The sequence below is a fragment of the Eptesicus fuscus genome, chromosome 9 (genome assembly GCF_027574615.1).
Source record: "Eptesicus fuscus isolate TK198812 chromosome 9, DD_ASM_mEF_20220401, whole genome shotgun sequence".
Lineage (NCBI taxonomy): Eukaryota > Metazoa > Chordata > Mammalia > Chiroptera > Vespertilionidae > Eptesicus > Eptesicus fuscus.
Window position 1 is genome coordinate 33,505,738 of NC_072481.1, and position 13,429 is coordinate 33,519,166.

The window sequence follows — 13,429 nt, forward strand, 5'->3', positions numbered from 1 at the left end:
TGGCTACTTCATTTTACTTCAATCCAATGAAGATTTCTGAGTACCTGCTCTATGCCAGGTACTGTGCAGTGAAATAGGATACATTCCCTGATCTGTGAAGGACAGAAACAGTGATACCCCCAGTGATCACTGTTGTGATAGAGGGATATGCCGGGGATTGTGGGAGCGCAGAGGAGGCACCTCATTCAGTTGGGGTCAGAGAACACGATGCCCAAGCTGAGGCGTGAAGACAAGTAGGAGCAGCCAAGGGAGAAAGAGAGGCAAGACATTCTAAGCAGGGAGAATAACACTGACAAAGGCAAGGAATAGCACTTTGTGTTCAGGGAACCATAAATCATGGGAACATGCGAGCCTAGAGTAGTGTTTCCCAAAGAGAGAAACCCATGGCACTGGAAGTGTGCAAGATGATTTTATGTATATATTTTGGTGTTTATTAGAAAAAAATATATAATCAGCATGTCAAGCCCTTAGAGTTAAACAAGACTAAGTTTTTCAAAGGTGAATTCGTTTTATATTAGGAAAAAAGATAGACAGCATGCCAAGCCCTTATGACGAAGATTTTTTAAAAGTAAGTTGGCTAAGTATTAGGTGTTTACCGTGTGCCAGGCACTATTCTAAATGTTTTAAGGTATTACTCATTTAATTCAATTCTCCTAAAATCCTCTGAGACGTGTACTTTTCTTATCTCCAAGTTATTTTTTTTTTAACAGATGAGAAAACTGAGGCACAAAGAAGTTGAGTAACTTTGCTTAAGGTCACACAGTAATAGGTAGAGTCAGAATTTGAACTCAAGGAGCAGTCTGGCCCCAGAGCCTAACCACTTAATCACACTGTAGGGCAAATATGGTAATAATGGGTGATATATATTGAGCCAAGCATTATATGAAGTACTTTGCATTATTTCATTTAATTCTCAACATAACCCTTCAAGGTAGGTACTATAGGACATGTCCAATACTCTGATAAATGACGTTCATAGATTAAGTAATTTGCTCAAGATTACATAGTTAGGAAGTAGTGGAGTCAGTATAGACCTATCAAACTTACGTGGAAACATAGATGGAAGTGAGATTCTTAGTAAAGGGTTTAGGGAGGCACTTGAAGAGGGCTTCAATGAAGTGGTCAGATTTGGGCAGGCCAAGGTAACCAATCTCTGTCCTACTCAACTTCCTGAGCGTTCCTCTATTGCTTAGCCAGAACTTGATTACTTATGTGTCTATATCTCTTGCTAGACCTCAAGAGCAGCCGAAGTTATGTCTAATTTATTTCATTATTCCCAAGCACCCAGACTAGGGTAGATTTTCATTTATTCATACATTTATTCAGTTAAAAATATTTTTTGAGCATGTACTCTGAACCAGGCAAGTTCTGTTTTGGCACTTGGGATATAACAGTGAAGGAAACAGCTATAATCTTTATTGTCCTGGAACTAATGAGGAAATAAATTTTAAACAAATAATTATACAAAAATGTATAATTCAAATGGTATAAATGAGTGAATTACCTGGTACTTGAATTATATCTTAATAAAGCTATTAAAATTGTGATAAGTTCTGCATAAGTTAGGACTCTTGTTATGACAAGTGATAAAACCCCAGATCAAACTAGCTTTAAATAAAAATTTTAAATATATATATATATATATATATATATATATATATATTTAGCTCATGTACCTGTGAAGTCCACTAGACCTTGGACATAATTGCACTCTCTAGTTCACAGCTTTGCTTATCCTTCCAGCCTCTTCCTGTAGCCAAACTCTGCATGGGGAGTAAGGTGGATGATGGCAGCTCCAGATTCATATTGTTCCAACTCCTGCAAAAAGAGCTTCTCTCTCCCAGCCACCATATATAAGTCTCAGGGAAGAATATGATTGGTCCCCTGTGAATTACATGGTTATCCCAATAGCTGGGGGAGGCAAGTATTATAACCTATGGTCCCACTACAACTGTTAAAAATAGGGGTTCCTTAAAGAAAGGTATGGTGGGCAGATAAAAGTAACATAAGTTACCAGTCTATGAAGAAAGTGAAAAAGAAAGACCTAATTAAAAAAAAAAAATTTATTGACTTCAGAGAGGAAGGGAGAGGGAGAGACAGAAATATTCATGATGAGAGAGAATCATGATCGACTGCCTCCTACACGACCCACACTGGGGATTGAGCCCGCAACCCGGGAATGTGCCTTTGATCAGAATCGAACCCGGGACCCTTCAGTTCACAGGCTGACACTATTCACTGAGCCAAACCAGATAGAGCAAGAGAGACCTAATTTTAGACTGGAGAGTCAAGATCTTCTGAGAAAGTAACACGTAAGCTGAGAACTAAAGGATGAGAAAAAGTTAGCCATGTCACAGGAGCCTAAACAATCATGGGGAGAATCGTGTGAGATGAGAGTGGAGAAAGTAGGCAGAGACCAGATCACAGGATCTTGTGGGCCATGTTAAGAATTTTGCAAGGAAGTGGTCATATCTGGGAACACTGAGGGAAGATGCTCAGCCTTCCTCATCACCACCCTAGTCCTTTCCCTCTGCTATGCCGTCCATTAAGTACGTTTCAGTGGTCGGCTCGTCAGTGCTGCAGTTCCATTCTGTGCTTTATGGGAATCCCTCTTCAGGCTTTTTTTTTTTTTTTTTTAGCTTTTCTCAGCCCATTCAGCCAAGACTACTGATATGGCCAGCAACTAGCATGTATTGAAGCTGTGAGTGAGTAGCAACAGGTCTTCTGTGAAGTTCCTGGGACATGAGTGAGGCTGTAACGACCCTGGGGAAAGTGGATCTTTGGGAGGGTGGAGGAGTTTCAGGGCCTTCTATTCCAGGAAGCATGGCATTTTAGGGCCTCTGCCTCCCTGTGCCCTTCCGAAGGGGCTTCTTGTCCCTTCCCTGCATCTGATTGGGAATGGGTCTGGCCAGAGCCCAGGGAGGCTAGTAAAAAAGGTAAATGTGCTTCTGCCTACAAGAGAAGAAGAGACCGATTTAAAATGTGGTTTCGAAACACATACATGCACTCACTCCAGCAAAGTATAGTGGGAAAAGCATCGGACTAGAAGTGAGGAGATTGAATGTTTTATCCTGTCTCTGCCACTAGTTTACTATATGACCTTGAGCTTTTTGTTTCCTGTCTGTGGGTCTCAGTTTGCCCCTCTGAAAAATGGGGGATATGGATTAGTTGACTGGGAAGGTCTGTTTGGCTCTATTACTCTTTGATCCTGAAAATGCAATTCACACAATTCTCCACTCAGACTCCATAGACTCTTGTATGCTGCCTTGCCTACTTTAGGTGCTTGCTGAATGTTTTTGGGTTGGTATGAATCATTGAAACCTTGCATCACTAAGCCTAGTTCCAGAGAAAAAAAGACCTAGTTGGCATTGATGATAGTAACTAACTTTGGTGAAGTTCGCAATGTGCTTTCACAACAATTCTCTTATGACCCTCTCTCTCCCTCGTAGCCTGGAAGGTGGCATTATCATCAATTATCATCAGCTCCATTGTACTGATGAAGAAGCTGAGTCCAGACCACTTGTGTTTTCTTGCACACAAAGATCTATGCACACTCCTGTGTCTTTATCTTTTCACTTAAAGATTATGTAACCTTACAGTTTGTGTTTTTTAAGTACCCTTTGTTGGGAGTATGGTTCTTAAACATTTATTCATATTGCTTTGATTACCCTATGTTATTTTATTTATGACAATAAATGCTGTGGAATTGTTTTTATTTTTAAAGATTTTAATTTATTTTTAGAGAGAGAGGAAGGGAGAGGGAAAGAGAGAAACATCCATGTGAGAGCAAAACATTGATTGGCTGCTTCCTGCACACCCCCTTCTGGATCAAGCCTGCAAACTAGGCATGTGCCCTGACCAGAAACTGAATCGGAGACTTCTTGGTGCATGGGATGGCACCCAACCAAATCATACTGGCCAGGGCTGTGGAATTGTTTTGTTTTTCTTTTTTCAAATTATTATTATTTTTAAATTTTTCTTTATTGTTGAAAGTATTATACATGTCCCATATTCCCCCCTTTGTGTGGAATTGTTTTTTATTTAAAAAAAAAAAAAGATTATGTAACTTTTCTGAGCCATGCAGATAGTAGAGGGCAGACCCAGTACTACTCAAACTCAGCCTTTGGACTTAAGGCTCCCATTTTACATCCAGTGGTATTTTCCCAAAAGCCTGCTATCGTTTCTTTTCAACTTCCATCCTCATTCACAATGTTAGTGAGATTTCTTTAGATTATCTTGCGGTAATATATAACCCAAGTCAGAAGCTTAGATAATACTGTAAAGTTGTTTGTTTGTTTGTTTGTTTGTTTTTTCTACCGCAAGTCAGCTGCAGCTCTGTTCCAACTTCTTACTCCGGGATCCAATCTGGGATGGCTAAACCACACAAAGGCTCTTCTTAAAGCTTTTGGTGAGACTTGGAATGGCCACATCCAGTGGCCAAACCAAGTCACACAGTTAAATCTGATGTTAAAGTGAGGCGATATCTACCTCCCACTAGGAGGCACTGCAAGCCACTTGGCAATCTGTAGGGATGTAAAATCCTCTACAGGAAGGGCAGTGAATAATCTACTACAATTACTGAACACATGATGGACCCTGGGGACACAGAGGTGAATGAATTCCCTGCCCTCAAAATCCTCATTGACCAGGGAAGTAAAATAGGAAAGAGATCATTTCAATAACCTTTGGGTAGATGATCTTAGCCTGTTTGCTATCATTCTTTACCCTTCACCTGTTTGTCTCTTTCCTGCAACCACCTCTGGGGTGTTGACCTTTGCAAGCTTTGTTTCCCAGGCCCCTGAGGGGATTAGCCAAGGAGAGACACTAACAGGTGATTGGAGATGAAAAAAGGGAGAAATCTGCATCCCGCCCGCCCCCCCACACACAGTTAGCTCCTCTAGTAGAGGCTGCTCCTCTTCTTCCTGACTCCTGCTTCCATGGTTCTAGCTTCCTTTGGCCCTAGTAATAGTTTTCGTTTTAATTTATGTCTTGACTAGAGGCCCGGTGCACAAAATTTGTGCACTGGGGTGGGGGGTCCCTCAGCCCTGCCTGCACCCTTTTGCAGTCTGGGAGCCCTTGGGGGATGTCCAACTGGCAGCTTAGGCCTGCTTCCCATGGAGAGCGGGCCTAAGTTGTCAGTTGGAAATCCTTAGCACTGCCATGAAGGCAGGAGAGGCTCCTGCCGCCGCCGCCGAGCTCACCAGCCATGAGCCCAGCTTCTGGCTGAGTGGCGCTCCCCCTGTGGGAGCACACTGACCATCAGGGGGCAGCTCCTGCATTGAGCGTCTGCCCCCTGGTGGTCAGTGCATGTCATAGCAACTGGTTTTTCCACTGTTCGGTCAGTTTGCATATTAACCTTTTATTATATAGGATTTTAGAGAGAGAGGAAGGGGGAGAGAGAGAAACATTGAGTTGCTGTTCCACTTATTCATGCACTCATTGGTTGACTCTTATATTTTCCCTAACTGGTCTAAACCCAAAACCTTGGTGCATTAGGACGATGCTCCAACCAACTGAGCTACCGGGCCAGAGCTTGTTTTGTTGTATTTTTCTTTCCCTGTTGATAATCTCTAGGTTTCCTTACTATTCTATTTGGCCTTTTAGTTTTTCTATCACCTATATAATCAGTTCCCTCTGGGTTAAATATTAAGAATAGTTCTCATTTTCCTGTTGGGATCTGACTGGAACAACTGGGTAAGGTGCCATGGTATTAGAGGGGAGAGGTACTTCATATGTTCTGAGTGGTGGGGGTTCGGTGGGAAGAGAAAGCGAAGGCTCTCTAGAATCAGTGATTCCACAGGTGAATAATAAAAATAATTAGGAGTAGGAGCTAGAGCAGTGGTTCTCAACCTTTCTAATGCTGCGACCCGCTAGCAGCGTTGCCTAAGACCATCGAAAACACAGATATCTACATTACAATTCATGTTTTTCCGATGGTCTTAGGCTCTACAGCAGCGGTTCTCAACCTGTGGGTCGCGACCCACAGGTTGAGAACCACTAGCAGGGTCGCCTAAGACCATCGGAAAACATAGATATTTACATTATGATTCATAACAGTAGCAAAATTACAGTTATGAAGTAGCAACGAAAATAATTTTATGGTTGGGGGTCACCACAACATGAGGAGGTGTATTAAAGGGTCGCGGCATTAGAAAGGTTGAGAACCACTGAGATAGAGAGTAGTAGCCTGAGCAGAGGCACCAAATAAGAAAGTGTTGATGTTTCTGGAACATGGTATGAACCAGGAAGATGAGGCTGGAGAATTAGAGAGAGACCAACCAAGCAGGGTAATGGGTGTTAAGCCAATAGGATGGCTATTGCATTAATTAAACCTCTCTCAGTTCTGGTGACACAAAGCCAAGTCAAAATAGCTCAGGTTATATGGACGGGGCATAGCTGAAACAAAGTGGAAGAAAAAGGTCGCTGAAATTATATGTTCAAGACATTAAGAGGCCAGGGTGTTGGATGGATTGTCCACATGAAACCAAAAGTTCATGAGAATGAGAACAACCCTGCGTGGAAAGGGAGACAGTGAGTCCCTTGCCAAAATCATCATTGATCAGAGGGGTGTGAGTTGAAGATTGACACGTGATGGAGATGAAGAGGTATCAGAAAAGGATGGAGAAGGGATTTGAACATATAAGTGAAGGAGAAAGTTTCTGGGGCAGTGTCAGGACGGAGGGGTGAGTTTAGTAGGTTGCAAGTTTCTGAATAGAATTCTGAAGTCAAATTCAGAACCAGGAAGTGTGGACACGGTCTGTGGGTCTGTGACAGCTGCCTTTGGACTGGAAGGGGAAACAATCATTTTGGGGTGGAGGGAATCATATTAGATTCACTTAAGAATTGGGACCTATTAAAGACAGCAGAAATTCCATTGTTTTGAAGCCAATTAGAGGGAGGAAAGGACTGGGGGCTAGTCTGATTAATTGGTTGTCATCTTCGTGACCTCGCTAGATTCTCAGCTCCTGAGAATCCTTACTAATGAACCTGAGGAAAAGGTTACCATCTGGGCCTACGAATGAAGAACCTTCCAGGAGACTGACAGTAATTAGGTGGGGGTGCATTTGGACTTGTTCTGCTAGCAAAAGAGCTGGCTAGGCCCATGAGCTGGTTACTGGAATCAGTTCTCATACTTCAGGTACCTTTGAGATGACGGTGGAGACAAGTCTCGGCATGACATGCGAGGTCTCCATGTTTGACCACCTACTACCTCATCTCTCACCACTTGGAGCTTTCTGCTCTAATGATAACAGACTACTATGGTCATTCCAGCATAAACCAAGGCTGTTTTTTGCCCCATTGTCTGTGCTCATACCTTTTCCCCTGTGTGCTGTACATGCATGTGCTCACACATACACTCACAATCACAATCACGTGTCTTTATTTAGCTGATATCTTTATAGGAATCAGCTTCTCCAAGAAGCCTTCCCTGGCTCCCAGGCTCATTTAAATAACTTGGTGCCCTGACAATTGCCTGGCTTCTCACCATTCCAGCTTTTATCACTATAATATTGTCACTATGGTCTCTCCCACACTAGACTAGGAGCTCCTTAAGGGTAGGAACTGTTTCTGATTCACCTCAGTGTCCCCAGTGCCCAGCACAGGATCTGCCATGCTCATTGAGCTGAGTTCTTATGACCCCCACTGTCCACATCTCCTCATCCACACCCTCCATGCTCATTCCCACCTCCTTCATTCATCTAATCATTCTACCAGTATTCCGCAAGCACCTTCTCCAACTGGTGCAGACGCTCAGATGAATGACATGGTCCCTGCTTGGGAGCTCCTTGTCAAATGGACTTCTCCATGCAGGGTGACATGTGCTATGGCAGAGGAAACACAAGGAGAATGAAGAGGCCCTATCTAAGCTGGATCCTGAAAAATGAGAAGTTAGTTGGGTGAAGAGTTTTGCTCAGTACTGGCCCTAAAGGCTCCCATCCCCACTGACTTTGGAGGCTTCCAACCCCTTTCCTTCCCTCCACTCTCTCCCTCCACTGCATTCCTGCACAGCCTCTGGTTTGCTCTACCTGGGTCAGAAATGTTCTAGTGTGTTCTGTCACTGTTCCCACAGAGAGCAAGACAAGGGGGCATAAGGGATAGAGCCCTGGCTAATGCCCCATCTCTAAACCTCAGTTTCCCTATCTGTAAATTACAAGTGATAACCCTTGTCTCACCTTAGCCCCCTCACAAGGTTGTTCTAAAATTGTATTTGTGGCCCTGGCTGGTGTGGCTAAGTTGGTTGAGCATTGTCCTGTGAACTGAAGGGTTGCCAGTTCGATTCCTGATCAGGTGCATGCCCCAGTTTTGGGCTCGATCCCCAGTCTGGGTGCGTGAAGGAGGCAGCTGATCAATGTTTCTCTCTCACATCGATGTTTCTGTCTCTTTCTCCCTCTCCCTTCTTCTCGCTCTCTAAGAAAAAAAAAATCAATAAAAACACATTTTTAAAAATTTGTATTTGTAAACTGTTAAGGACTATGCACATGTGAGGGACTGACATACTTTTGTGCATTTAATTTTCATTACTGCCTTATGAGGTATGTGATATTTACCCCATTCCACAGATGAAAAGACAGGCTTAGAGAGATTAGGCAACTTGCCTGTGGTCACCCAGTTGGTAGCTGACTGAGATGTGTTCAAATCCAGGCTGTCTAACTCCTGGGCCTCTCCCCACTGCCCACCTGCTCAGTGTAGCATATCCTCCCTTCAGTGCCACTTCCTCAGAAGGCATTTGTGCTCATGGCCTTGACCTGTGTCCTCACATTCATCTACACCAGCGATGGGCAACCTTTTGAGCTTGGTGTGTCAAACTTCGCCAAAAAACTGAGCATAACTCAGGTAGTGTGTCACTTTGAGGAAAAAACTAACTCCAAGACTCTAGTCACAAATGTTTCATCCTCAGGAGCAGCAAATGTTTCATCCTCGGCATGCGGCCGCGTGTCATCAGAAATGGCTACGCGTGTCAGTGCTGACACACGTGTCATAGGTTCGCCATCACTGATCTACACTGGTGGTTTAAGCCTATTTACTTCTTTATCTGTTTACCCCTTTCCTAGGCAGGCAACACCCCCAACACCTCCCCTGCCACTGTCACTTGTAATAAACCAGTCAACAGCCAGAGTCCATTTTTCCACAGTCCAGATATTCACTAAGGAAAAGCTACATGCTGGAGGGTCTCTGAAGCTGAGTAGGTTTCTATGGCCTGAGGATAATGAGCCAGCAGCTGCCTCCTTCATCACAGGCTGAAATTAGCCTGCACTTCTGCAGCTTGCCTTTCTCAGGTCGGGAAATGGGCCACAGGAGAAGCTGTCAGCTGAGGTGGGCTGGCAGGGGTTGTGAGTGCCTTCAAGCTGGGATGGCTGGGGGGAAGAGCCTTGTTTGTACCTGGGGGCTTCAGCCTCTTTGTAGACAACGGGATAACTGGGAGAGGAGGGAAGAGGAAAGAGACCATCCTCCTTTGTGGGAGATGAAAGAGAGAGAGAGGAGAGACGCAGATGAAAGAAGAAGAGCAGAAAGAAGCTGTCATTATAACAGGCAACTTTTGTACAGCAATTTATCCATCACCTCGCTCAGTCCTCCCAACCTCTCTCAGCTGGAAGACATTGTTATTATTTCTATTTGACATATGGGAGTCTAAGACTCAGAGAGGTTAAGTAATTCAATAAGATGAAGTGACTTGCCCAGATTCAGACACGGTGGTAGTCAGATAAAAGCAAAGGAGGCCAAAGATACTAGTAAAGGAAGAAAAAGATATGATCAGGGGGAGAAAAGGTAAGTGAAAGGGAGAAATAGGAAGAAATAGGAGGCTGGGCTGTGATGGACTTGGGAGCTAGCCAAACCCAGATCTAGACCCAATTTCCACTAATACAGCCATGTGACCTAGTATGAGTTATATAATCTCTTGGAACCGTTGTTTTCTCATTTATAAATTGGAGAAGATTCTATTTACCCAACAGGCTGCTGTGAAGATTAAGTAAGATGATATTTGTAAAACTCCTAGCATAGAGTCTGGCATATAGTAGGTGCTCAATAAATATTAGAGACCCCCAAGAAAAGAGTGCAAGGAACATAAGGGAAAAGGAAGAGCTAAAATGAAAAAAAGGGAAGAAAGAAGCTTTTGAGGAGAAATAAAGATAGACTCCAAAGGAAGGGAAAGAGGTAGACAGACAAAAGAGGAAGGAGTAGGCTAGGGCAGGGAAGTGATGGAGAAAGTGGCTTAGACTCTTAAGGGTTGCCACCAACCTGGCCAAGATTCCTCAGTTGGAAAGCAGCCACTTTGTCTGAATCAGGAGGGCCTTTCTTATGTCTCCTAGCGCAGTGGTCAGCAAACTCATTAGTCAACAGAGCCAAATATCAACAGTACAACGATTGAAATTTCTTTTGAGAGCCAAATTTTTTAAACTTAAACTTCTTCTAATGCCACTTCTTCAAAATAGACTCGCCCAGGCCATTTTGTGGAAGAGCCACACTCAAGGGGCCAAAGAGCCGCATGTGGCTCGCGAGCCGCAGTTTGCCGACCATGGTCCTAAGACAACCAGGTCCTGTTCATTGTCACAGAAAGTGTCGTTAAAGAGCTCAAGGTACAGAACAGTCAAGAATATCTCATGCTTTAGGTGCAGTTTTTTGAGGGCCTTTTACTGGCGGGGGGAGGGGGTGTGTGGCGGGGAGGGCACTTGTTGGGGGAAGGAGAGATACAGGGCCATTCCAGGGGAATTCAGGAAGAATGGACCCCACTGAGTGGTGATAAGCCTTTGTGTCTGGGTGGAAAGGGCAAATAGAGTTTTGCTTATTCAGTGTGGATCTTTGGGTGCCTCCCAGAGCCTAGACTAGTGCTGGCCAGACTAGGGGGAGAGGGAGGCAGGGGGAAGAGGAGGGAAAGCCCTGGTCAGAAAGGCCTGTTTCTCATACTGGTGCCTTATCTTGGGCAAGTACTTATCTTGGGCAAGGTCGGTTAATTTCTCTAAGCCACAGTGTCTACATTAGTGAAATGGAGAGGGTCTGCCTGGACCCTCTTTCCCCCAGGTATGACATCAAGATCAAATGAGATAATGGATGTGATAAATGCTTTGGAAACTGGGAAGTACTATGCACACATATTGAAGTAGTCACTCTATTAGAAATATACCTAATGACTCTCCTCTGTGTCAGGCACAGGGCTATACACTTTACATTCATTATCTTGTTTAGTCCCTTGAACTGATTCTATGAGGTAGGTAAACTTATCCCTATTTATAAACTGGGGCATTGATTCATGAAGAGAATAGGTGACTTTCTGGGAGTTACACAGCTGGTCAGTGGTAGAGCCAGGATCTAAACCAGTGCAGGTAATCCCTGCTCTGTGCTGTCCCCTTGAAGCAGAAGTCTCTGCCCATGGGATTAGGCCTCCTTGCTTCTCCCCTGAGCACTGGCTGTATTAATCCAGAGTGGTCTGACCAGGGGACATGAAAGGGAAAAGGGAAATCCTTATCTGTATCTCTCTCCTCCGCAGGGTTTGACTTCTTTGAAGCCAGCGCCAAGGAGAATATCAGTGTGAGACAGGCCTTCGAGCGCCTGGTGGATGCCATTTGCGACAAGATGTCTGATTCACTGGACACGGACCCCTCCGTGCTGGGTGCCTCCAAGAACACCCGTCTCTCGGACACCCCGCCGCTGCTGCAGCAGAACTGCTCATGCTAGGCAAGGCCCCACCCTCCTGACCGCCCCTCATTGTGGCCCCACACCCACTCTGCTTCCCCTGTTACACTCTGCCCACCCCAGCCCCGAGCCAGCTGCACTGCTGCTGTTCTTTGCCTGCCTTGGAGGTGGAAGCATGCCTGAGGGGTTCTCTGCAGATGGCCCCACTCACAGACACTCAGCACTAGCCTAACAGCCAAGGTTGCAATGTGGGTGGAGATTTTACAAAAGAAGACTCCATTTTACAAAGGGGATTCACTACAAGGACTTGGAAAGCAAATCTCTTTTCTGCCTTTAGAATAAGATTCCCTCCATTTACCAAAACTTGACACACACACACACACACACACACACACACACACACACACACACACACACTTTCCAGGGCCTGGCCAACTGTGTAAAGTGAGGCCCACCTGCACAGCTAATCCTATTAAAGAAAACCTCCCCATACACGACATGCTTGTTTCATATCGGGCTCCCCTGTGGAGCTTCCTCACACCGCAAGTCAAGCTTAGCTCTCCAAGCCCTAAGTCTGTTAACCACGGATGCTCACAGGGCCTGGGCAGTTGCTGTGGTGACAGGCCAGAGCTAATCTCCAGAGAGCTCTGTAATGATGGTGAAGGAGCAAAGGCTGAGTCAGAAACACACTTAAAAGAAAAAGCTTATTCCCTTGAAAAATGTCAAACGTTCCTGCTATATGAAAGAGCAAGCCAGGGAGCTCAAGAAAGAAAAAAGAGAAACACGGGCAAGATAAAGAAGCAGGTCATGAATTTCTGATTTTGCTGCTTTCCAGCTGGTTCAAAACTGTGGGAACTCTATGAAATTGGTCATTGGTTCTTAAACTCCCAGAATATGAAAAATTTAGAGTGGGTAGGATCCCAAATTTGACCTAGTCTGACTAGTTCACTCCCATCTGTATCTCTGACAAGAGATCAGGCCTCACAACCAGATCTCTTCCCCTAAAGCACACATTCCTGGTAGGGACCGGAGCTCATTGCTCACACCATCTTTGGGCAGCTCTCATAATCAAAAGGTTTTCCTTGTTTTAAGCTGAAATCTAACTCCTAGAAATTCTTCTTCCTTTTCTCACTCAGTTTGTACTAGCTCTGCTGTCAGAGACCTCACAGAGTCTGATCCCTCGGCCCCCTGACACCCTGAGGTGACTTGAGAACAGAAGTCTTGATCCCTGGGATCTGCCCTTTCTCTACGTCAAACAGTTCTACTTCCTTCTGCCAGTGTCCATAGGATCTTCTCCCCCTCCTGTCCTTTCTTCCAACCCATCTTTCAGTGACTCCTGAGTAGTCCAACTGGGAAATGTGGTTCACAGCAGAATAAATCTAAGGGGGGCATGACCCTGAAACAAATTGAGAAAAGTAAAACCTCATATATTCTCCCCGAAGTGAAACCTTAGTGTTTACCAAAAATCGGATGTGAAGCCACTCCTGGAGGAAACTGCTTAATTAAATACCTGAAGAAAAGAAAAAATACGCAAAACCCTCTGACACTAGAAACAAACTGAATGGGTTAATTCATGATATCCGCTTGTTTGTAGACACTGCACATGTTTGGTTTTTAGCTGAAACAATGACATGGAACTAAGTGATAATTTCTGAAAATGTTTTCTCCCAGCCCTGGCCTGAACCCGGTTTCCCCCTGCTCTAACATGCCGCCTCAAAAGTCAGTGTGTGTGTGTGTGTGGGTGGGGGGAGTCTCTTCCAAGTTTTCTCTCCATTTCAGATGCAGCTCATTGTCCTAG

General features: G+C 44.6%; 1 protein-coding gene across 2 annotated transcripts in view; it reads left to right on the forward strand.

The window, feature by feature from the left end:
- RAB3B (RAB3B, member RAS oncogene family) overlaps positions 1 to 13,228 on the forward strand; it is a 70,100-nt gene extending 56,872 nt beyond the window's left edge. Inside the window, exons 5-6 of one of the 2 annotated variants that reach the window (XM_054721424.1) lie at positions 11,486 to 11,673; positions 12,768 to 13,228. In XM_054721424.1, the coding sequence (XP_054577399.1) occupies positions 11,486 to 11,673 (188 nt within the window). In that variant the 3' untranslated portion in view covers positions 12,768 to 13,228. Of the gene's footprint in view, positions 1 to 11,485; positions 12,124 to 12,767 lie in introns of those variants that run through there. The other variant, XM_008139315.3, reaches the window with a different exon arrangement.
- The last annotated feature ends 201 nt before the right edge of the window (positions 13,229 to 13,429 follow it).